Source organism: Pan paniscus, chromosome 4 (assembly GCF_029289425.2).
Source record: "Pan paniscus chromosome 4, NHGRI_mPanPan1-v2.0_pri, whole genome shotgun sequence".
NCBI lineage: Eukaryota > Metazoa > Chordata > Mammalia > Primates > Hominidae > Pan > Pan paniscus.
In genome coordinates this window covers 86,901,841-86,924,839 of record NC_073253.2, presented here as the reverse complement: position 1 = coordinate 86,924,839, position 22,999 = coordinate 86,901,841, and the positions used below count along the sequence as shown (strand labels likewise).

General features: G+C 36.0%; 1 protein-coding gene across 2 annotated transcripts in view; it reads left to right on the top strand.

Moving 5' to 3' along the window:
• Window positions 1–15,345: 15,345 nt before the first annotated feature.
• The window catches only part of PRDM9 (PR/SET domain 9), an 87,482-nt gene continuing 79,828 nt past the window's right edge, over window positions 15,346–22,999 (top strand). For both annotated transcript variants that reach the window (XM_055112485.2, XM_055112484.2), the window contains exon 1: window positions 15,346–18,920. In XM_055112485.2, the coding sequence (XP_054968460.1) occupies window positions 18,880–18,920 (41 nt within the window). In that variant the 5' untranslated portion in view covers window positions 15,346–18,879. The remainder of the gene's footprint in view (window positions 18,921–22,999) is intronic.

Sequence of the window (22,999 nt, the reverse complement as noted above, 5' to 3'; positions counted from 1 at the left end):
CACTGGCCCATATAGGGCCAACCCATGTGGCAAAACCTATAGGAAGAAGGATGACCTCCTCCAACCAGCTATGGGAATGAACGGTAACCTGTTGCTTCCCGCCCCAGTGTCCCTAAGGGTAGGGGAACAAAAAGGGTAGGGGAACAAAAAACCTGGCTTAATGTATAAAGTAACATTGGGGTAATGTAACCATGGGGTGGTTGCCCACATGTGTTGGACCTGTGTGTCAGGGGCCTGTGTGCCAAGCCTCTGTATCAGACCTGTGTGCCAAGACCTATAAGTCAAGCCTGTGTATCAGGCTGGTGTTCCCAGAGCTTATGTGTTAAGTCTGTGTGACAGGCCTGTGTGTATGTATCAGGCCTGTGTGCCCAGAGCCTATTTGTTAGGCTTATGTTTCCAGCCTTTGTTGGACCTGTGTGCCCAAAAGCTATGTATAAGGCCTATATGTCAGATCTGTGTGTCCAAGGCCTATGTCTCCCTCAGCCTAGGAAGTGGAGTGTAAGGAAAATGAATGTACTGCTGTCCAGAATAGGCCGAGGCAGACATCTGGTCCAGCATGACTCAGCAAGTTTGGAGCACAGGTACACAACCCCACATATTAGGTAACCACACCACACGAGGTGCATTAAGTAACCACTCACGTGCACTCGCGCTTGGCTCAGAGTCACTATTGTCTGTAAAAGGTGTAATTACCCTGCTAATGCTGTACATACAGTTTGCATGTGTCCATGGATTGCTTGTGCCCATGGCTTGTTTGCACCCACAGCTTGCTGCCATTCATGGCTCCCTTGCACCCACAGAGAGAGTAAAAGCCATGTTGAAACTGTTTACGATTCCTAGAGTGTTTTTCCAGCTATCTGCCACTTGCCCAGAGACCCCCCTTGGACCTCAGTGACAACCTGACATAAGGAATTGGCTCGTATAATTATGGAGGCTGACAGATCCCAAGATCTGCAGTCAGCAAGGTGGAGACCCAACTGAGCCAATGGCATAAGTTTCAGTCTGAAAGCCATTAGAACTGAGACCTAGAGGGAAGATTCAATGCTTCAGTTCACACCTGAGAGCAGGAAAAACATAATGTCTCAGCTGAAAGGCAGTCAGGCAGGAGGAGTTCCTTCTTACTCCCAGAAGGATCAGTTTTTTTGTTTTATTCAGACATTCAACTGAATTGATGAAGCCCATCGGTCCATTAAGGAGGCCAATATACTTCCCTCACTCTATAGATTCAAATGTTAACTTCACTCCGAAACACCCTTAAAGACACATCCAGAAAATTGAGTGTAGGACCAAATGGCACCTTGTAGCCCAGTCAAGTTGACAAACAAAATTAACCATCATAATGAGTGTATCATAAAATGACTTATTTTCCTCCAAAAATTAATTTTTTGATTTGCAGCCAAGAGGTCAGTAGAAGAGATGTGATAACAATTAACAACAGGCAAGATCAATCTTGTAGTGATAAATTAGCCAACTATAAAAAATATGCTGATAACATGCATTTAGCATTACTCATTTCATTATAGAAAAAATAGTCATAAAGGTCCACATCTTTTCCTAGGGAACAAAAATATTAAGGAGTTTTTGGTAGCAAGGCTTTAAGATAGCCCCATGTGATTCTTACCTCCTGGTACTCATGACCTTGTGCAGTATCCCGCATTATATCTGGGACTGTCTGTGTGACCAGTGGAACACAACAGAAGTGATTGCATATCACTTCTGAGACCAGGTCATATAAGCTATTAGGTCTTCTCTCATTCAACAACTGTGAGTGAAAACAGAGGAGCTTTTAATAAATGGTTTGTAATAACAGGGTGACATTTGAGGAGGCTGCTTAAGGGGAAACTGTGACTTAAAATACCAAGAAACAAATAGATTAAAGTTCCCCTTGGAAATCCAGACACCTGAAGAGATTTGAGAGAAAGTCCTAATTGTAGCTAGAATCAGATTGGTGAGTTTCATCTCTACCCAATCAATACAATTCACAGCTATAACTAAATATTTCTTCTCTTACAGTGCTCTAGTTCCTACTTGGTATAAGTATTTGTCTGTGAAGTGCAATGATTTAAATGTGTCCCCTAAATGTTATGTGTTGGAAATTTAATCCCCAAGGCAACAGTTTTGAGAGGTAACACGTTTGGGAGTCGATTAGCCCATGAAGCCACTGCCCACATGAAAAGATTAATCGTGTTATTGTGGGAGTTGAGTTCCTAATGAATGAATTTGGGTGCCTTCCTCTTTTGTTCTCATCTCACCTGCAAAAATTCTTGTGTTTCTGCCTTCCACCATGGAATGATATAGTAAGAAGCCCCTAGCCAGATATGGGCACCTCGATCTTGGACTTCTCAGCCTCCAGAACCGCACAAAATAACTTTCTGTTCTTTATAAATTAACCAATCTCAGCTATTCGGTTGTAGCAGCAAAAAACAGATTAAGACAAGGAGAAAGTTATTTCTTCTCTTGCTGCTGATGCAATTCCAGCACTGCTCAGCTTAAGAGGCAAGAATGAGCCTGTCCTTCCTACCTGTTTTGTTTTCCAAAGTTGGGAATGTCCATCAACTGACTCCTTACCTTTACATTTTTGCCCTTTTTGGCAGTTGTGATGGATATGAGTGTGGAGGACTAGCATGTGCAAGATTTTTCTTCTTGCCTGGATGCCTTAATGTATTTACCTTAAAATTTTGGAAGAAAATAAAGATTGAAACCAGATTAAAAGCACATGTTTATAAATAATTTAGGCATACATACGCAAATACTGTGAACAATGAATGGGTTTTCAAACAACTTAATTTTGCAAAGGAGATGGTAAGGAGTTGAAAAGCCTTTATGTATATACAAGCCGCATTTCCTCTTTCCCAAGCTCTTGTCATCTGTTTCTGTGCGTTTTCACTGACTGTTAAAGGCAACATGTTTTTCCCTCTCTGTCTGGGTATTCTGTATCTGTGTGCCATCTGCCATGTCTGACATTATTTCTGGATAAATATACTCTTTGTTTTAGTGAGTTCCCTACCTTATTTCAGTGGTAGAGTCCAGTTCTGCTTGGGCTCTATGATTTAAAAAGCCTGCCTTATGCAGTGTTATAATACTTCTTCTCTAACATCAATCTGCATTCTGCCATCCACAGCCCAGGGAAACTGCAGTAGAGTAATTAGCAGTATCCGAATTACAATTTTACCAAGAAGGCACAAAGGGGCAAGAGCCGAGGGCAACAAGAGGATGATTAAGTTTTATCAGTAGTTTTTAAACTTTCCTTTTCTACTGTTCATAAATACATTTAGATTATCAAGGACATTTACTTAAAAGAAATACAAATCAGTTCTTATCTTACCAATTAAAACAATTTTTTAAAAATTTTGATCTTTGAAGATGTCATCTTTTCTTTAGTAAGTAGTAAAGCTTTGTACCCAGAAATGTTCCTCATCAATGCAATTTGATAACATCCAGTGAATTAAGACACCAAAGTACTTAGCATGATTAAACTGCTGATAAATGTGTATTCTTGAATTCATCAAGAAGCATTGTCATATGATATTATAGATTTTTTTTTTCCTCAACTTGATGTGGACTGTTTTGGTTACTTTTTTTGTTTTAATTCTGTTAAAAGGCAGCTAACTAAATATTGAACTTAAAATGAGAATCATTTTTTTCCAAACAAATTTAAGTAAATAACTTGCATTAATTTGCTTTGCTTATGAGAGAACTACTCAAGACAAAAGTAGATAGTAGTCTTGAATTTATAAGTAATTCGACTTTCTTTTATCCAGCATGCACTCTCTTTGGAAGGTGTTGCATTTAGTTGACTTGCTTTTGTTACATACCTGTCACACATTTGCTATTTTTGTTATTTTTGCTCCAATATATATTAAAATTTTTTTTTAATTTAAATCCATTTATAGGATTTACAATGAAACTCTAGAGTATTTTAACCTTTTTGTCCTGCTGGAGAAAAAAATAGTACATTATGTGTTTTCTTATATACCCACAAACCAGTGGGTTCAGAAATATTCAATTATACCTGTGAAGAGAAAATAGAAAAAAAAATGGGAAATATGTGTAGTAAAAATTTGGATGAGCAGACTTTTAAAAACAGCATATTAAATTGGAGATGAACAACTAAAATGACTGAGTCCCAGACTATTTAGTTTAGCTATTTGCATGTAAAAGTAATAGAGCATTAACAAACTATTGTGCAATCTGGTGTAATTGCTCTACCCATGCAACCCTCATATACCGTGGATATACTTGTGTACAAAATAGCTATGATACCAGCATAACAGAGAAATAAAACTTTAAAGCTTGGTTTTATGTGGTAGGGAAGAGGAATCAAAGATATTATAGAACTCAGGTAGGGTTTTTACTGTCTTGTCTTCTTTTGGGAGCTACCAGCTGCTACACTCACACAAATAGATTAGTTGAAAAATATATTAAAATGTACAAATTATATCTCTACGGTGAAATTAATGACTACTTCATTCACCATAAAAGATAATTTTACAAAGGAAATACTGCATCATTAAAGTTAGCATTTATGAAACCCAAATGTGCACAATAAAATGACAGCAGCTTGCTCAAAACAGTGTTATATCCTGCTAAAGTGTTTATCTTTTAAAAGAAAGAGCAACGATACAATTCCATTCTTCTAAGGAGGACACAAAGGGTCCTGCTAAATTCACTTATCTTGTTTTAGGGTACAAGGATTTTAGTGCTCTTTAAAATCTTAAAACAGAGCACATTTTTATTTTATTGTTGTATTGTGTGATACCAAAATTATTCATTAAAGGATTGTTAATGATATGGTAGATATACTAAAATAGTTTAATTGTGAGACAAACTGGGATAATTACTTACAGATGATTTAATTAATGAGATATTAAAATACACTGATACATTTACAAAATTGTGAAGTCTCACTGAGTTCAGAACTAGACTTGAATCACTATTCTATTTCAAAACTAATTAAATCAGCTGTAGTGAACCATCTCCAAGTCAATGCTTTCAACATTGAAGGCATTTCTGTCACAAAGCATAGCAGTTTTAAAGCCACTTTGCCAAGAATATTGGAATGGTAAATGAGGATAATCTTTCACTTCCTATCAGTGCTCTAAATACAAGGAAAATTGCGGAGTCATACCTACTTATGATTATAATAAACTTCTGCATAGGGCCAAGTGATTCTTCCATTGGTTTCAGAGAGCCAGCACCGATTCTTACATGTCCTCTTGCCAGTGCATTAGTCATATAAATAACAAGGATAAATAGTGCTTTTTATATACTTATGTTTTCCTTTCTATTGTGGGGGATGATGAAATTTAAATTTATAAAGGATTTTGACTCTTAAGAAAAGGAGATAGTACCCAACTATCAGTAGATTGAGTAATGTGAAACATATTTGATTACCGATTCAAAGAAGAAACATGAAGATTGCAATACAAAAAGTGATTACACTTTGATGTGCTGTTTGTCTGTAAATGTTCTAGGTTATGCTTAATATTCATAACCTAACTTTTGCTGTGCAGAATAACTTCTTTCTATTATTAATACGATGAAGAAGCTATGCATGCATTGAATGCACTTTTCTTGGAAATATGTACCAAATGATACAGGTATTATGGGTGCAGAAGCAGGAATTAAGGAAACCTGATAATTTAATGAGGAAGGTGACTGTAGTCAGATGAGAACTCACTATATCTGAAAAGTTTCATTGCTGATGAACTATGGCAAAATGGCTTCTTGGTATATACCGAGACACGTAGTGGTAGGCTTTATTTCCATTACACTTCATTTCGTTTCTTTTTTTTTTTTTTTTTTTTTTTTTTTTTTTTTTTTTTTTTTGAGACAGAGTCTTGCTCTGTTGCCCAGCTTGGAGTGCAGTGGTGCGATCTTGGCTCACTGCAACCTGTGCCTCCTGGGTTCAAGAAATTCTCCTGCCTTAGCTTCCCAACTAGCTAGGATTACAGGTGTGTGCCACCATGTCCAGCTAATTTTTTAACTGTAGTAGAGACTAAAATGAGGTTTCACCATCTTACCAAGGCTGATCTCAAACTCCTGGCCTAAAGCATCCACCCACCTCTGCCTCCCGAAGTGCTGGGATTACAGGGTGAGTCACTGTGCCCAGCCTGCTTCATCTCTTTAAAAAACAGATTTTATAGAGCTTACAAAACTACATGCAGTCGCCATGAAATAAGATAGTTACAAAATTAGTAAAGAAAAAATTAAAAATGAGTAAAAAGAAAGCAGAGGTTCATGTGCATGGAGCAATACACATTTTAAATGTATACTCTGTTAATGAAAGCATGTGTCAAAATCAGATCTGATTATTCTGGTGAGTATCCAAAGAAAAAATAAAAAATAAGGCTTTTACAAATTTAGCACAGTATGTTTTTTCATGTGAAGTGCTGAATGAAAACAGTAAAATGCTTCTCTTAATGTGCAAGACTAGTTTCAAATAGCAATGCGATACAAATTGAAGGTACAATACTGTTAAGCCAATGACCAAAAAAAAAGTTTAATATCATACTTCAGTGTCTAATGGCTGGCATAATTCAACTTTAAGATGAAATATCTACAAAAGGATTATAATTAATATTTTGGAAGTAATTATTATTGCCACCCCTTTCAACTCTTGCTCCTTAGAAACCTTTCATAGTCATTGACATTAGATAGTTCTGTTATATCCTTGGAAAATACATTTGTTATTGAAAAATTTGGGTTAAGAATTAAGAACATTTATCTATGAAACTTAAGTATGAAAGGTATTGTTAAGTGGCAGATAAAATTGATGTAATGTAACTTAACTGACTAGTTTTCTAAGTTCCTCTATGACTTTAGAACTATCTTGGCTGGGCTGGGCATGGTGGCTCAAGGCTGTAATCCTAGCACTTTGGAAGGCCGAGGCAGGAGGATCACTTGAGGTCGGGAATTCAAAACCAGCCTGGTGTGGTGGCACGCGCCTGTAATCCCAGCTACTTAGGAGGCTGAGGCAGGAGAATTGCTTGAACACGGGAGGTGGAAGTTGCAGTGAGTGGAGATCTCACCAACGCACTCCAGCCTGGGAGACAGAATGAGACTCTGTCTCACATCAACAACAAAAAAATTATCGTGGCTGGCAGACTAGGAGGTGTAGCACTATTAATGCAACTTCTCCAAAATGACTACTAGTGCAGCGAGGACTTCATATTGATTTACCCCATCAAATAATTATACATCTTAAATGATAGAAGCTTTAAGGCATTAATAAAATGCTATGAGGTTTTATGGGTTTTATCACATTTTATTACAGCATAACTGTATATTGTAACAGATGTCTTCAGCATTTAAAATTTTTATATTTTGTATTAATCATCATATTTATAATATTTTACTAAGTGAAATGTTTGTAATAATGAGTCTTTTAAAATTTCATATCAATTACCATTATACCTTAGTAAGTTCTTTTGAAATTTCATATCAATTATCATTATACATTAGAAAGTTATATATTTATTGCATACTACTCTGTTTTTATGAAATATATCATTATTTTATAATATTTTCACCTTACAGAAAAGTTGCAAGATTAGTACAAGAATCTCCAAGATACTCTTACCTAAATTTACTAGCTGCTTATATTTTTGTCTCACTTGTTTTATCATCCCCTCTCTCTCTGTGTTTTGTTCTATTTATCTATTTATTTATACATATACGTATATTATTTTTCTTCTTAAATCATTTGAGAGTAAGTTGGAGATAGTGTTACCCTTAACCCCTAAATACTTCAGTGTGCTCAGCCTAAGAGTAAGCTTATTATCTTAAATAGCTACAGTATAGTTAACAAAATCAGAAACTAAAAAATAATCTGTACTCAATATTCAAATTTCAACAATTTGTCAATAAACAGTCATTTATAGATATTTTTCTCCAGCCGGAATCCAAATATATTGTTTCCAAGTTTCTCTAGTCTCTTCAAGTTTTGTATAACTACATATACAAATATATATGAACTTATTACATGTACATTCTTTAAAGGTTTTGCATTTTCATGTAAGTCAGACTATTTTCTATATATGAAAACTTTATAAGAATATTGTTTTTGCCAAACATTCTGAGATAAAAATATGTGAACTTTTCATTTCTGTAATAAAATCTGGCAAATATTATAGAGGAAACAGTAATGACTAAATCATTATTCTTATCTTTGACACAGTTCAGATTCTACTAATAATATTTGCATACATCAAGTGTTAAACACTAGGCTAAGTGGTCTTTGATATATTGTCTCACTTACCCTTTGAATAACGTAAATAAGCAACCTGGTATACAGTGAGGATACAAATTAGTAACTTGAAGTGTGTATAGTTGATAGCTATTGAAACTGAAATTTGAATTCAGGTTTTTAGAATTCCAATTAAGCAAATGTGTGTAATATATAATATAAAATAACAAGGGTCAGAAATAAATCCAGATGAAGTTCCAGGAGTGAGAGATCACACCAATTTTTAATATGAGAAATGAATGAGAATTTAGGCTTTGAATGTAGTTGTGCATAAGTATACATAAATACACATGCTCATCAGAAGCAATAGTTCAGAATGTGATTCATTCCATCCCTCAATCATGTGCTGACTTTAATGGTTATATATCTGTGTCTCATTAAGAAAATGTTCATTTTTCTTGAAAGAATAATTTCTAATATCTACTTCCAGAAAAATCATGTGTGTGTTGGTGGGGATGCTACTCACAAATTTGGGATAGTTTTATTCCTTAAGTAAGAGGGGTATATTTCTTTTCTTTTGCTGCAAAACAAATTTCCACAGATTTAATAACTTCAAACAACACCCATTCATTAGCTCACAGTCCTGCAGGTCACAAGTCTGGGTGACCTCAACTGAATTCTATGTTGGGGTTATCACAAAGCTGAAATTATGGTGTTAATCAGGCTAAACTTTTATCTAGAGACATTGGAAAAGAATCCACTTCCAGATTCTTTCAGATCAGTGGCAGAATCCAGTTCTATGCAGTTGGAGATCTAGAGGTTCCACTTTCCTTATTGCCTCTCTGCAAGCAGTGACCACCTGTACTTCTCACGTCACCTTCTCTGTCTTCAAAGTCCACAACCATGTGTTTTGTCTTTCTCACACTTTAATCTTTCTGAATTCCTCTTCTGCTACCAGCTGGCAACTCTGCTTTTCAAATGCGCGTGTGATTACATTGGACCATGGTCATTACCCGATCATAAGTGTCAACTGATTAGTACACTTAATTACATTCTCTAAGTCCCTGTGGCCTTGTATGTTAACATATTCAATAGCGTGATTTTCATTATATTGGCATTCCCAATAATAATGATAAAAAATGTGGTGGGGGCCATTTTTTGAATTTTGCTTACCTCCTAGAAGATAGTAAAATACGTCCGAGACATATCTGAATTTAGCCCTATTTTGTCACATCAGCACTACCACTTTCAGAGTGACCCTGAATATTTGGGATGAGTATCCTTGTAATCTGCACATTTAAGGTCTTTTTTTCAGTAAGAATTCTACTTGACATCACTGTAATTTTTGATGTTATTGATAAACTATATAAATTTCTTCTCTCTTGGTTTTCACAAAACCATTATTTTTTTGCTAGCTTAATTATACCTTTGGCCACTTATGAGTCTATTTTTCTTTGTTGTTGCTTCTGATGTATTTTGTTTTGTTTTGTTTTTCCTTTACCAGCTGTGAAATATCCACCAAGCTTTGGATTACAACGTTTTCTCATAATATATTTTATTCCTATTGAATATTTACTCTCATGGATTCCATTATCTATTTGCAAATATATTTCCAATACTGATTCCCACTTTGCTATGTAGTCTTCCACTTGTATTTGTTGATGACAAATAAATAGCACGTAAAAGCCAGGCGCGGTGGCTCATGCCTGTAATCCCAGCACTTTGGGAGGCCGAGGAGGGCGGATCACGAGGTCAGAAGATCCTGACTAACACGGTGAAACCCTGTCTCTACTAAAAATACAAAAAATTAGCCGGGCGTGGTGGTGGGTGCCTGTAGTTGCAGCTACTTGGGAGGCTGAGGCAGGAGAGTGGCCTGAACCCGGGAGGTGGAGCTTGCAGTGAGCCGAGATCACGCCACTGCATTCCAGCCTGGGCAACAGAGCGAGACTCTGTCTCAAAAAAAAAAAAAAAAAAAAAAAGCACGTAAAATGTGATATTCTTCTAATGCAACAGAAAATAGACTTTCAGCACTGAGAGAAAATGGAAAAATTTTGCTCATACTCATTACATTAAGTATTCTTGGCAAATTAAAAAAATACATCAAACAGTATATTGTTAAATTGCAAAATATCTATACTAAATAATCAAAGGGTTATATCAATATTTTTATAATTCATGTCACAGTGGTACTTAAACTTTTATATTGTATTTTAAGTTATTTTGAAGCTGGCACGATAGATTCTCTGGGTTTATAAGACTACTGGACCTGGACCTGGAGAACATTGGTCAATGACACGTCTCAGATGAAACGCTCTCCAATAAGCTTCTTTTAGCCCAAGAGAGCAACCTTGCCCAAAGTCATGCCAGTTTTTAGGCAACTGCCCATATCCAATGACTGGAGAATGAAAAGATATAAACTCCCAGCATATTTGCCTTTAGACAGAACAATTACGATGGGTAATTCATACTCCACAGCTGCCTGTGATGAGCTGTGGTCTTGGCTTGAAATGCAGTCGTGTGCCATGTAACCACGTTTCAGTAAATGACTGACTGCATAATCTCCTAAGATTATAATGGAGCTGAAAAATTCCTATCACCTAGTAGCATCATAGTCCTTGTAACATCACAGTGCAATGAATTACTCTTATGTTTGCGGTGATGTTGCTGTAAGAAAAAACTACTGAACTGCCAGGCATATAAAAGTATATAGTACTTACAATTATGTACAATACTTAATAGTTGATATGATAAGAACTAACTATACTATTGGTTTATGTATTTAATATACTATACATTTCATTGTTATTTTAGAGTATAAATAAGTTAACTATAAAACAGCCTCAGGCAGGTCCTTCAGGAAGTATTTCAGAAGACATTTTTATCATAGGAGATAATCATTACACGCTTGTTATTGTGACTGAAGACCTTTTAGTGGGGCAAGATATGGAGGTAAAAGGCAGTAATATTGAAGAGCCTGACCCAGTGTAGGGCAAGGTTAATGTGTGTGTGTTTCTTAGTTTTTAACAAAAAAAAAAAGGAAAAAATAAACTAAAAATTTTAAAAAATAGAAAAATGCTTGTAGAATAAGGATATAAAGAAAATATTTTGTAGAGCTATACAATGTGTTTATGTTTTAAGCTAAATGTTACTAAAAAGAGTCAAAAAGTTAAAAACTTTAAAAGCTTATGATGTAAAAACATAGCAGTAAGATAAGGTTAATTTATTATTGAAGAAATATTTCTTGATAATCCAGTGTACCCTGAGTGTACACTGTTAATGACATCTACCATAGAATTTCAGGCCTTCATATCTACCTGCCACTCTCTTATGCACTAGAGCAACTGGCAGTCCTGCAAGCTCCATTCACAGTAAGTGCCCTGTACAGGTGTATGTTTCTCTATCTGTTTTACTATGATTTTTACTGTACCTTTTCTATGTTGAGATACACAAATACTCACCACTGTGCTACAATTACCTACAGTCTTCAGTACAGTAACATACCATACAGGTTTGTAGTCTGGAAGCAATATGCTATACCGTATATGCCAGGTGTGTTGTAAGCTATATTGTCTAGGTTGTATAAGTACAATCTATTATGTTCACACAAGGACAAAATTGCCTAACGATACATTTCTCAGGTTTCCCTATTGTTAAATATTGCTTGAGTGTACATCGCTGCTTTGCTTTGAGTAACCACTCCTGCTGACCAATATTACTTTTTACACTAACTCATAGGTGTTCAGAGCTTCCTTTTATTATTTTTGTCATGTAGTACATGTTTTAATAATTATTGAATAATATACTAGAGCATTTATCTGACCATCTCATAACACCTGCCAGAAAACAAGCTAAAAAGCAACACAGAAAAATTCCTTCGATGCAATTCCTTGTAATTCAGTTGTTTTAATTACCACAATCCTCATAAATAAAGCTTCTAACTCACTTTGTAAAAGATTGTATAATTTATGGTTTTATTTTTAAAATGCTTTGACATCAAACATCTCTAAATCATGCAGTCATTTAATGTAGTGGTAACCTATATCAAGTACTATGTCTCTAAAATTTAAGTTTGTATTTTTCTCAAAAGAATGGAGTCTCTAATGCAAGCTATTTGACAGAACCACCATCTGCCTGCCCTGAGCTTTAACATCTAGAGGAAGGTATCATCCACTGGGGAAATTTCCGCATGCATTTCAGCTGAAAAGCTAAGACTTCCTCACCTTTTCTTGCCCTTTGTGCTTGGGGAAATGGAGTACCACTCAACACTGCTGGCCAAAGATACAGCTGGCCAGTTTTGACCTCCTGGATTCTGGCCAACAGCTGTTCAATCTGTGCTCTGCACTCAAGGGACTTGAAGTTGAAGCATCATCCCCTGTATTGCCAATTCCACCCTAATTATCTCAATGCTCCATAACCAAAGACTTCTTTTTTTTCCCCCACCAGAATAAATTGCTTAGCATTTTCTCTATCAAATCCATACTATTTATTAGTATAGCTACGTGAATGACCTAGACTCTAATACTTACGAATTCAGTAAGTGTATTATCAGTAGGTTGTATTTTTTTGACTGAAGCACAACCTGAAAACTTTTTAGTAAATAAAAACAATAATATTAAGTCATAGTTAGCAAATGATTTTTGAAACTTTAAAAAAATTGATTAAGTGGGATTAAAGGGATGAGATATCGACTTTCAATTTTATCGTTTACAATAATTTTTTATTTACAATTTTTATTAGAATAATCTCAAAAACTCTGGGAGAATTATTTTATATAAGAAAACTTGAGCTTTTTGGCAGGGAATGGACCATGTAAAGGGATTAGTTAATTGGAGAATCCTAGTGCATTTACTTAGCTGTCCAGTTGCTATTTATGAGTTGAAGAAAGAAAAGTGTATTTGAAAACACCTTTGCAAAAATTATGACACTGAAAAAAACATAGGAAAATTACGACAGTGAATGAAATCTGACCTAACTGACCCCATCTTGCTTCTAACCTAAAAGCTGCTCTTGTTCATTCTTGGGTGTAGGTTGAGCTTACCATAGTAGGAATTTACCTTATAGTTTAACTTTGAAACTAAGATGATAGCCCCTTCCTGAAATGAACCCTCTCTTTGCTGGGGACCAGACCACCTTCGTAAGGCTAACAGGTTAGCCACAAGATTAAAAATGATGGATCAGGAGTCACGCAGCCAGAGGCCACAAGATTCCTAACCTCCTCAACTGCTCCTGTGGATAACATCACTATTGTAAAACCTAAGATTGTTGTTAGAGACATTCATCAGGCCCTGCATTCTGATGGACCAGCTGGCACCACCCAGATTGATAAACTGGTTCAATTAGTTCTGTGATCCTACCCAGGAACCGAAAGCAGAAAGAAAAACCCACTTTGACCCCCAGTGAATGTATCCCCTACGCTAACAATTAACATTCCCCATTCCCTAGCCCTCTGCCCATCAAATTATCCTTGAAAAACCCTAACATCTGAGCCTTTGAGGAGACTGATGTGAGTGATAGCTCTAGTTCTCCTGCATGGCTGTCCTTGCATCTATTAAATTCTTTATTTTCTGCAATACTACAGTCTCAGTCAATTGATTTTTGTGCAGTGTGCAGGAAGAACCCCTTGGGTGATTACATATTTGTTTGTACAATTATATTTTTAAATACATACAGCAACTCATATTTCCCACAGTGTTTCTGTTTCTTAAATTATTTTTACCATGTTTGCCCTTTAAATTTTCTCTCAAAAACGTATGTGTAACTTTTCCACGAGACATAAAACATTAATATATAACCTTTTTGATTACTTTCCAGTAGTGCCAATAAAAATGCACACGTCTTGCTTACTCTTGCCCACTGTCCCCACGTGATCAACATTAGTGAGCCACATTATGAAGTAGGATAATGATTACAGAATCACAAGTGTATTGAACCTCTTATTTTGAATAAATAGACCCTATAATTTATCTAAAATTTAGACCTATTATGTCTAAATTTATAATATTTTAACCCGAATACACTATTGCCCTATCAGATATGCTAGCAGAGGAAATAGTCCATTGTTATTTTCTGTTTATTGATTAGAATAGAGTGATGATTTCGTTATGTGCTGTGTTCAGATATAGCAAAGTTTCTCAGTAAACAGATCTGGAGATGAAAATTTGCACATAATAATTTTATTAAGGAGAGTTCTCAGGATTAATACCTATTGAGAAATAAAAAAATTAAGATCGAGAAAAAGAACTTGAACTGTGAAACAGTCTCAAGGAGGCCTTGGCCAATCTCTTGGGCAGCTCTGCTACAATGGTTCTTTAGAATTCTGCTTTTATATAGGGGCACAAGCATTTACACTATCATATCAATAGCCATTTGATAAGTAGTGTCCTAGAGAAAGAGGGTTTCTTCTGGTAAGGCAGCTCCCTTTGCCCAAGGACAATTCATAAGTCTCAAGGCTCAGGAGAAAGACATCAGGCAGCAATAATCTCAGGGGGCGGACAAATGAAAGCCTCAGAACTGAAGGGTGTATCTTGGAGGCACAAAAGAGCATCCATTATAGTCCAACCTTTTGCTTTCTTCAGCTCCACATACTTTATGTAATACATTTTGGAAACTCTTCATTCAAGATTTGCACTGTTCATATTTCTTGGGGTAAATTGCAACAGGAAGTTTAGTGGAAAAAACTTCAACATCACCACTGTAGCTGGTCTTGAAGACATAATTTGCTTCTCTCTCTCTTTTTTTTTCTTTTTTAAAAACCAGTTCTAGATTCCCGTCAATTTTAACTAGCATCTTCACTGGCTTAGGGTCTTATTCGTATGTTGACCAAGAAGTTATTCACTCCCAAGGGGGTTTGAACTCCAGGTCTTCATGCTTCCCTCAGCCTACTGTACATGAGCATTAAACAATAAAATTGGGTAAGAAAATGTCAAGAGATATCTCAGGGAGGACATCAGTATCAAGCATGTTGTTTTCTGACCTCACTGCATAACATTTCTATCTCTTTATGATGATCAAGATAATTACTACTACTTAGATTGTGACACCTTCTCTTGATTATTGGTATTTTGACAACAAGTCCTGAAGTATACGTACAACAGCCAAGGATTGAAGTTTAAAGGGACTCTTGCTGTGTACTCTGGTGAAAGTCTTCTTCCACAGGAACCCAGATCTCTGAGGAAAAAAAAAAAAAGAAATAAGTAAAAACCTCTTAAATGGGTAGCTGGAAATAAAAATAAGTTCAGTTACTTACTGAGAACCACTCTCAGCTATCAAATCCATATATCTCAACTTTTTTATCCTAGCACCATATGAGAGCTATTGATTTAGGGGATATATTGCATTTTGAAATACAGTGTTCTACCTTATCAGAGTATTATCCTTAAACAGGCACATTAGTTGTGCTTTTCATAGACTGTTACATTTATATTTCTCTCTCTGATTAACAGCTTCTGGGTGGGGTGCATGTGCGTGTGTGTGTGTGTGCGTATGTGTGCATAACAGAAGTAGTTGATGCCACAGTAAACTGTACACTGATACACTGTTTTGCTCTAAAGTAGGTTCTGAGGCTGTGCTAGTCCTATATCAATTTGTAATTCCTTGAATGATGATGCTAATTGAGACCCTGAAGGCAGGAACTGTACCTGGGATAGGTTTTGATGCTTTCACCTCTGGTGTCAAAGGACTCCACTGTAATTAACTTGCTACTGTAGAGTACATGTGGTCTCTTCATGTATGAGGGCATATCATGGGTTCTGAATTGGGCTTTTATGTTTGAATATTGGACATTCTGAAGCCATAGTAGCTAGGTCAGCCTTAGTGAGTTGGAATCTATGTCACTAGGTTCATTCATGACCACCCTTGCCACTATAGCAACTTTATTATTATGCACTTATCCTTTCAGGACTAAAGGGGCCATTGAGACTTTCTTACATCAAATGGCTGAGTCATTGTTTCTGTCTGGTTGTTTAGTGCATTGTCAATGGCACATGCCTTTTGTTGGGTATTATCATATACTACAAAGATCATATATCATGTCCACTCCTGTAGGTTAATTGACATGTGGTTCTCCAGACATTCTTGTTCTTAGTCTCATTTTTTTTTTTGCAGACTTTCCAAAAACCTGCTAAGCTATTTGCCACACCCCATGATTCTGCATACATTCTGTCACTAGTCTGCTTCTCTTTCCATATAACGTGAACTACCAAAGATTTGCTCATTAGGAGAATTTCTCCTCTCCCAACTTTCAGGACAAACCATGAGTGGACCTCTAATGAAACTGCAGCAAGGTTTTATTAGGTTCTAACCAATACCGAGTCTAATCCACCCGAAGTCTGACAAAGTTAGAAGTTACCAAAACTAATTCAAGAAAAAATAGAAAACCTGAATAAAACTTACATCCGTAAAAAAGTTTGAAATTAAAAATCTTTTCCAAAGCATAACCAACCTCTCAAGAAAAGAACAACAGCAACAACAACAACAACAACAACAAAACATAATGCCAGCCCAGATGGCTTCTCTGGTAAATTTCATCAAATATTTAAAGAAGAAAAAATACCATATCTACTCAAACACTTCTAGAGAACAGAAGGGGACAGTGTTAATCACATTTCCAAGAGGTTAGTGTATTCCAAAACCAAACAAAAAATCACAAGAAAAGTAATTCATAGTGCAATAACCTTATAAACATAAATGCGTAAAATCTTAAGATATTAGCCAATTATATTCAGCATAATATAAGAATGATATACTATACTGGCCGGGCGTGGTAGCTCATGCCTGTAATCCCAGCACTTTTGGGGGCTGAGGTGGGCGGATCACCAGGTCAGGAGATTGAGACCATCCTAGCTAACATGGTGAAATCTCGTCTCTACTAAAAATACAAAAAAATTAGCTGGGCATGGTGGCATGTGCCTGTAGTCCCAGCTACCGGGCGGCTGAGGCAGGAGAATCACTTGAACCCAGGAGGGAGAGGTTGCAGTGAGCTGAGATCGCGCCGCTGCACTCCAGCCTGGTGACAGAGCAAGACTCTGTCAAAAAAAAAAAAAAAAGAAACAAATAAAGAATTATATACTATACCAAATGGGGTTAATTCAAGAACTGAACAGGTAATTTAATATCTATAAATTTATTAGTAGTATATTAAGAGAGTGAAGCACAAAAATACACATAATCATCTTAAAAGACATAAAAAATGATAAATGAAGAAAATCTAACACTGCTTCATAGTAAAAACTCTCAAAGTTAAGAAATGGAAGTGAACTTTCTCAACTAGATAAAGGACACATACCACAAACAAACAAAAAAATGACAATTAATATCATGTTTAGTTGTGAAAGGTTGAACACTCCTTTTCCTATTATAGAGAAAAAGTAAAAAATGTCTTCTCCTCCCATTCTATTAAATGTCATGCTATGGGTCTAGCCAGTGTTATATGGCAAAAATAAAATGATAAAAATGAACTTAAATAACAAGCATGCATAGTAATAAGGAGGAGTAAGAGAGTTATTATTTGCAAATGACATAATCCTATAGATAGAAAATCCTAAGGAATACATACACTCAGAAAGAAAACAAAGAAATACAGTTTGCAAAAATCACAGGATACAAGATTAATGTACAATAATGCACTGTGGAATTCTAGCAATAAGAGACATAAAAATAAAATCTCAGAAAAAAGCTTTATTCACATTTACATTAGAAGCTACAATAAAAATATATTTAAGACAACAATTAAAAACTACAAAGTATTGCTGAAAGTACAGAAGACCTAAGTAAATGATGAGGTATCTCATGTTCATGGAATGACTCAGAATTGTTAAGATGAGAACTCTTCTCAAACTGTTCTGTAGATTACACGAACTTCCTATCAAAATCTCAGCACGTTATTTTATAATAGAAAATGACAAGGTGATTTTAAAAATTGTGTGGAAATGTAAAAGATTGAGCCTAGCCAAAACCACTTTGAAAAAAAAAAAATTGGAGGACTTATACCACCTTAAGTCTGAATACACTGTACAATTTGGATAATAAAGGTAGCATGTTATTACCAAAATTATAATCAAATAGGTCCATGAGTATAACTGAGAGTCCAGAAATAAAGGCTTACCTTTTCAGTCAATTGATTTTCTACAAAGATGCCAAGTTAATTTAAGGGCAAAAAAAAAAAAAAAAAAAAAATAGACATTACAAAAAATTTGTGCTGGGAAAATTAGATGTCTATAGGCAAATAAGCAAAAAATACAAACAATACAGAAACCAAAACCAAAACTTACATTAAAAAAACTCAAAATTAATCACAGAGCTAGATGTCAATGATAAAACTATAAAAAATACATAAGAGAACATAGGTGAAAAAATCCTATGGCTTTTGGTTAAGTAGAATTTTCATATATGTCAACAAAAACAAGATCCATGAAAGGAAAATGTTGATAAATCATACACATGGATATGGTTTGGCTCTGTGTCGCCACTGAAATCTTATCTGGAATTGTAATCCCCAGGTGTTAAGGGAGGGACCTGGTGGGAGGTGACTGAATCATGGGGGCGGTTCCCCCATGCTGTTCTCGTGATAGGGAGTTCTCGTGATAGGGAGTTCTCAGGAGATCTGATGGTTTAAAAGTGGCAGTTTTTCCTGCTCTCTCTCTTTCTCCTGCTGCCTTGTGAAGACAGTAGTTGCTTCCCCTTTGCCTTCCGCCATGACTGGAAGTTTCCTGAGGTCTCCCAGCCATGCAGAACTGTGAGTCCATTTAATCTCTTTCCTTTATAAATTACCCTGTCTCAGTAGCATCTTTTTCTTTTTTCTTTTCTTTTTTCTTTTCTTTTTTTTTTGAAACCGAGTCTTGCCTTGTCGCCCAGGCTAGAGTGCAGTGGCGCGATCTTGGCTCACTGAAACTTCCTCCTCCCAGGTTCAAACGATTCTCCTGCCTCAGCCTCGTGAGTAACTGGGACTACAGGCGCCCGCCACCACGCCCAGATATTTTTGTATTTTTAGTAGAGAGGGGGTTTCACAATGTTGGTCAGGCTGGTCTTCAACCCCTGACCTCAAGCAATCCACTCCCCTCGGCCTCCCAAAGTGCTGGGATAACAGGCATGAGCCACTGCGCTCAGCCTCAGTAGTATCTTTATAGCAGTGTGAAAATGGACTAAAACACATATCAAAAGTAAAAATTTAAGATAATAAAAATGCAAGCCATGTCCTGGGAAATTATCTTTACAAAGTATATATCTGACAAAAGATTTGTATCCAGAATACATAAAAGACTCAAAGATCAACAATAAGAAAATAAACAACCAAATGAAAAACTGGCCAAAGATTTCAACAAGCACTTCACCAGAGTAGATCTATGGATGACTATTAAATATGCATGTGCAAAGTTCCTCAACGTCATTAGTCATTTGAAAAATGTAGACCCAGAGTTCGATACCAGCATTTATACATATACACACACGCACTAAGATAGCTACAAGTTTTTAAAAAGACAAATATGTGAAGAAAGTGTATCCTGTACAATTCGATTCTTATAAACTATACTTAGGCCAGGTGTGGTGGCTCAGGCCTGTAACCCCAGGACTTTGGGACGCCGAGGTGGGCGGATCACGGTGTCAGTTCAAGACTAGCCTGGCCAACATAGTGAAACCCCTTCTCCAGTAAAAATACAAAAAATTAGCTGGGTGTGGTGGCATGCGTTTGTAATCCCAGCTACTCGGGAGGCTGAGGCAGGAGAATCGCTTGAACCTAGGAGGCGGAGGTTGCAGTGAGCCGAGATTGTGCCACTGCACTCCAGCCTGGGCGACAGTGCAAGACTCCATCACAAAAATAAATAAATAAAATAAACTATGTGTTTTAGATAATGAAACATAGTTATAGTGGTTGAAAGCAGATCTATTAGTTATCTGGAGGAATCTGGAATGAAGTACGAAGGAAGTAATAAAAGGGTAGGAGGAAAAGTTTGTAGATGGTTGCTATGTTTATTATTTTGATGGGAATAATTGTTTCACCTGTGTATACATGTGTAAAAAAATGTTAAGATGTGGCCGGGCGGGTGTCTCACGCCTGTAATTCCAGCTACTCAGGAGGCTGAGGCAGGAGAAACGCTTGAACCCAGGAGGCGGAGGTTGCAGTGAACTGAGATGGCATCACTACACTCCAGCCTGGGCGACAGAGTGAGACTCCTTCTCAAAAAAAAAAAAAAAAATTCAAGCTGTAATTTTAAATATATGTGTTACATTGTATGTCAAATATAACTACTACAGCTTTCAATAAAAATAAGATATTTTATATATTGCATTTTCATTTCACTGAATCAATGTTGCTATTTATTGCAGCATGTACAATAATTTTTTAATAAAAAAGGAAAATATGCTATTAAATTTGTCATCTATCTTCACTGAAGAATTAGAAGAATGTTTAAACTGTGAAATCTATGGAAGAGCACATGAAATTTAAAATCTGATCAGTAAGTTTGTTCAAATGATTGTTTCATTGTCACTATTGAAAATAAAAATTTGCTTTCATTTTCCTCAAGCTCTTGGGACTAGATATAGAATTACTTCTAGAATATATATTAGTGAGCAATTTCTTCTGATTTTTATTCTTTTAGGCAAAAATATGTTCACTGATATTAAATTTATTATTCTGTATCATGAATATCAGATGAAGCATGAAAATGAACATGAATAGACAAGCCAAGTTTCTTTTGAATGTTGAATAAGAGTGTGTTAATAATAATGTAACTACCTTTCCACTTGCATTATTTGCTGATACATATATCAGGTTGCAAATGGTTATAAACAGAGAATTTGGTAGGAAAGGCATTTAAAGAATTGGTACAGAAATGTGTCATGTGATTTTCATTGAAAATAGAACAAATATGATGCAATCTAGGGGTGATTAGTTGTTCTTACCTTCCAATTGTGTGCTTCAAAAGTAATTGTAGCACAGAGCAGTGTGTTACAAATACTGGCTATGAAAAGGAAATTATTAGCTACATTTATTATTACTCTCCAGCCAAATAAAAACAAGATGTCACACAAGAGATCTGAGAATCCTGCTGTCACTGAAGACGTTCAAATGAAACAACAAAATACAACTATGACATGCTTGCAAATAATTCTCAACCAAACTTAAAGACAACCAATGTTAACTTGCAAGGAAAGTAGATTTGTTTTTAACTTGAAAAACCATCTCAATAATATACCAAATAAACATTCTTTGAGTGTACAAGGGTTTTCTACATGATACTTGATATAAAGGTCTTTCTTATGCAGATAATATGTTGAAATTAATGTTTTTTGTACATTAATTTCAATGGAAAATAATATTCAGTTAGAAATTTAGTAGAATTTTGTGATTTATCTTGCAAGTTTAGTGCATTTCTTTATGGTGACATTTTCAGATTTAAGTTTATAAGAACATATTTTTTTCTCAAGTAAATTTGCTTAGCAACATATGTTTGAGACATAATAAGAAATTTATGTGTGTGCGTATGTGTAGGTGTGCTCTTGTTATCTATTGCTCCGTAACAAACAATCTATATCTTGTATCTTAAAACAATAACTGTTTATTTTGCTTAGCAATCTGTCATCTGGGCAAGGCTTAATGGGGATAGCTCATCTCTCCTCCACATGTTGTGACCATAGCCGGCAAGTTTGTGATAGCTTTTGGTTTCTCTCCATGTGGACTTCTCATGGGAAGCTTGGCCTTCTTACAGCATCATGGCTGGATTCCAAGAACAAATTCCTTAGACTTAGAAAGTTGAAACTGCTGGGTTGTTTGTCTGTTTTGCTTTTTTAATGTCTGGACAGGAAATTGACACAGCACAGTGTCACTTCTCCCATATTCTATTGGCCATAGAGGCCTAGACTGACGGGGAAGATATAAAACCCCTCTCTCAATGTGAAGAGTGGAGAAGAACCTTAGGGCCATATTTAAAACTTCTGCAATGTGATTATAACCATCTCAGGCCTGTTTCTGATAATATCGTAAAAGCACCTTCATCAAGTATTGTACACTGCTTTTGATTGCTTCAAGGGTAGAACCCTAACACCTTACCCACTACAAGTCCTGAAGCTGAGGGTGTAAGGATTTAATTTGATTATGTTGGGGCACAGAAAATGATACCTCAAAATACAATGCTTTGGCATTTTAAGTGTTAGAATTAAAGAAAATTAAAAGGCTTCAGAAATATGCCTCAGAACCAAAGTCTAAGACCTTCCCCTTCCCATCTCTGATCCTTTCTTTCCTGAAGCACATGGAGGAATTCTTTCTGGAAAAATAAATTTCTTATCTGACTAAAAAAAGCCTATCTATAAAAGAAATGCAATTGTCTTAAGACCCTTTTCCTAGTAATCTCATCAAATAATCAGGAAAGAGTTACCACAGCAAAGAGAAGAAGCTAGGAGTCCTCACCATGACCAGAGAGACTTTTCATCTCTTCCTCTAAGGGCTGCTCCAAGGGTTTACTTGAGGGCCTTTATTTTCACAATAAGACGACCTTTGTTCAAAGCAAAGTTCTGCCACTCACCTTCCTGCCACCTCCCCCAGACCTCAGGGAAACTTTGTCCCAGGTCATTATTCTTTGAGCTCATTCTTTTTTCCCTAAAATACGTTTACTTCTATACCTCTCCTGTTCCCTTGTCCTAAGAAGAAGAACCGATAAACATCTGGACCTCATTGGGTTATTGGGTAATTATACTCATGTAATTCCTCCATGTTATGTTTGGTAAATATATTTTGCATATCTTTTCTCCTATTAATCTGCCTATTGCCACTTCATTTTTGGTGAGTCTTCATAGAACAAAGGGGAAGCTGTCTGT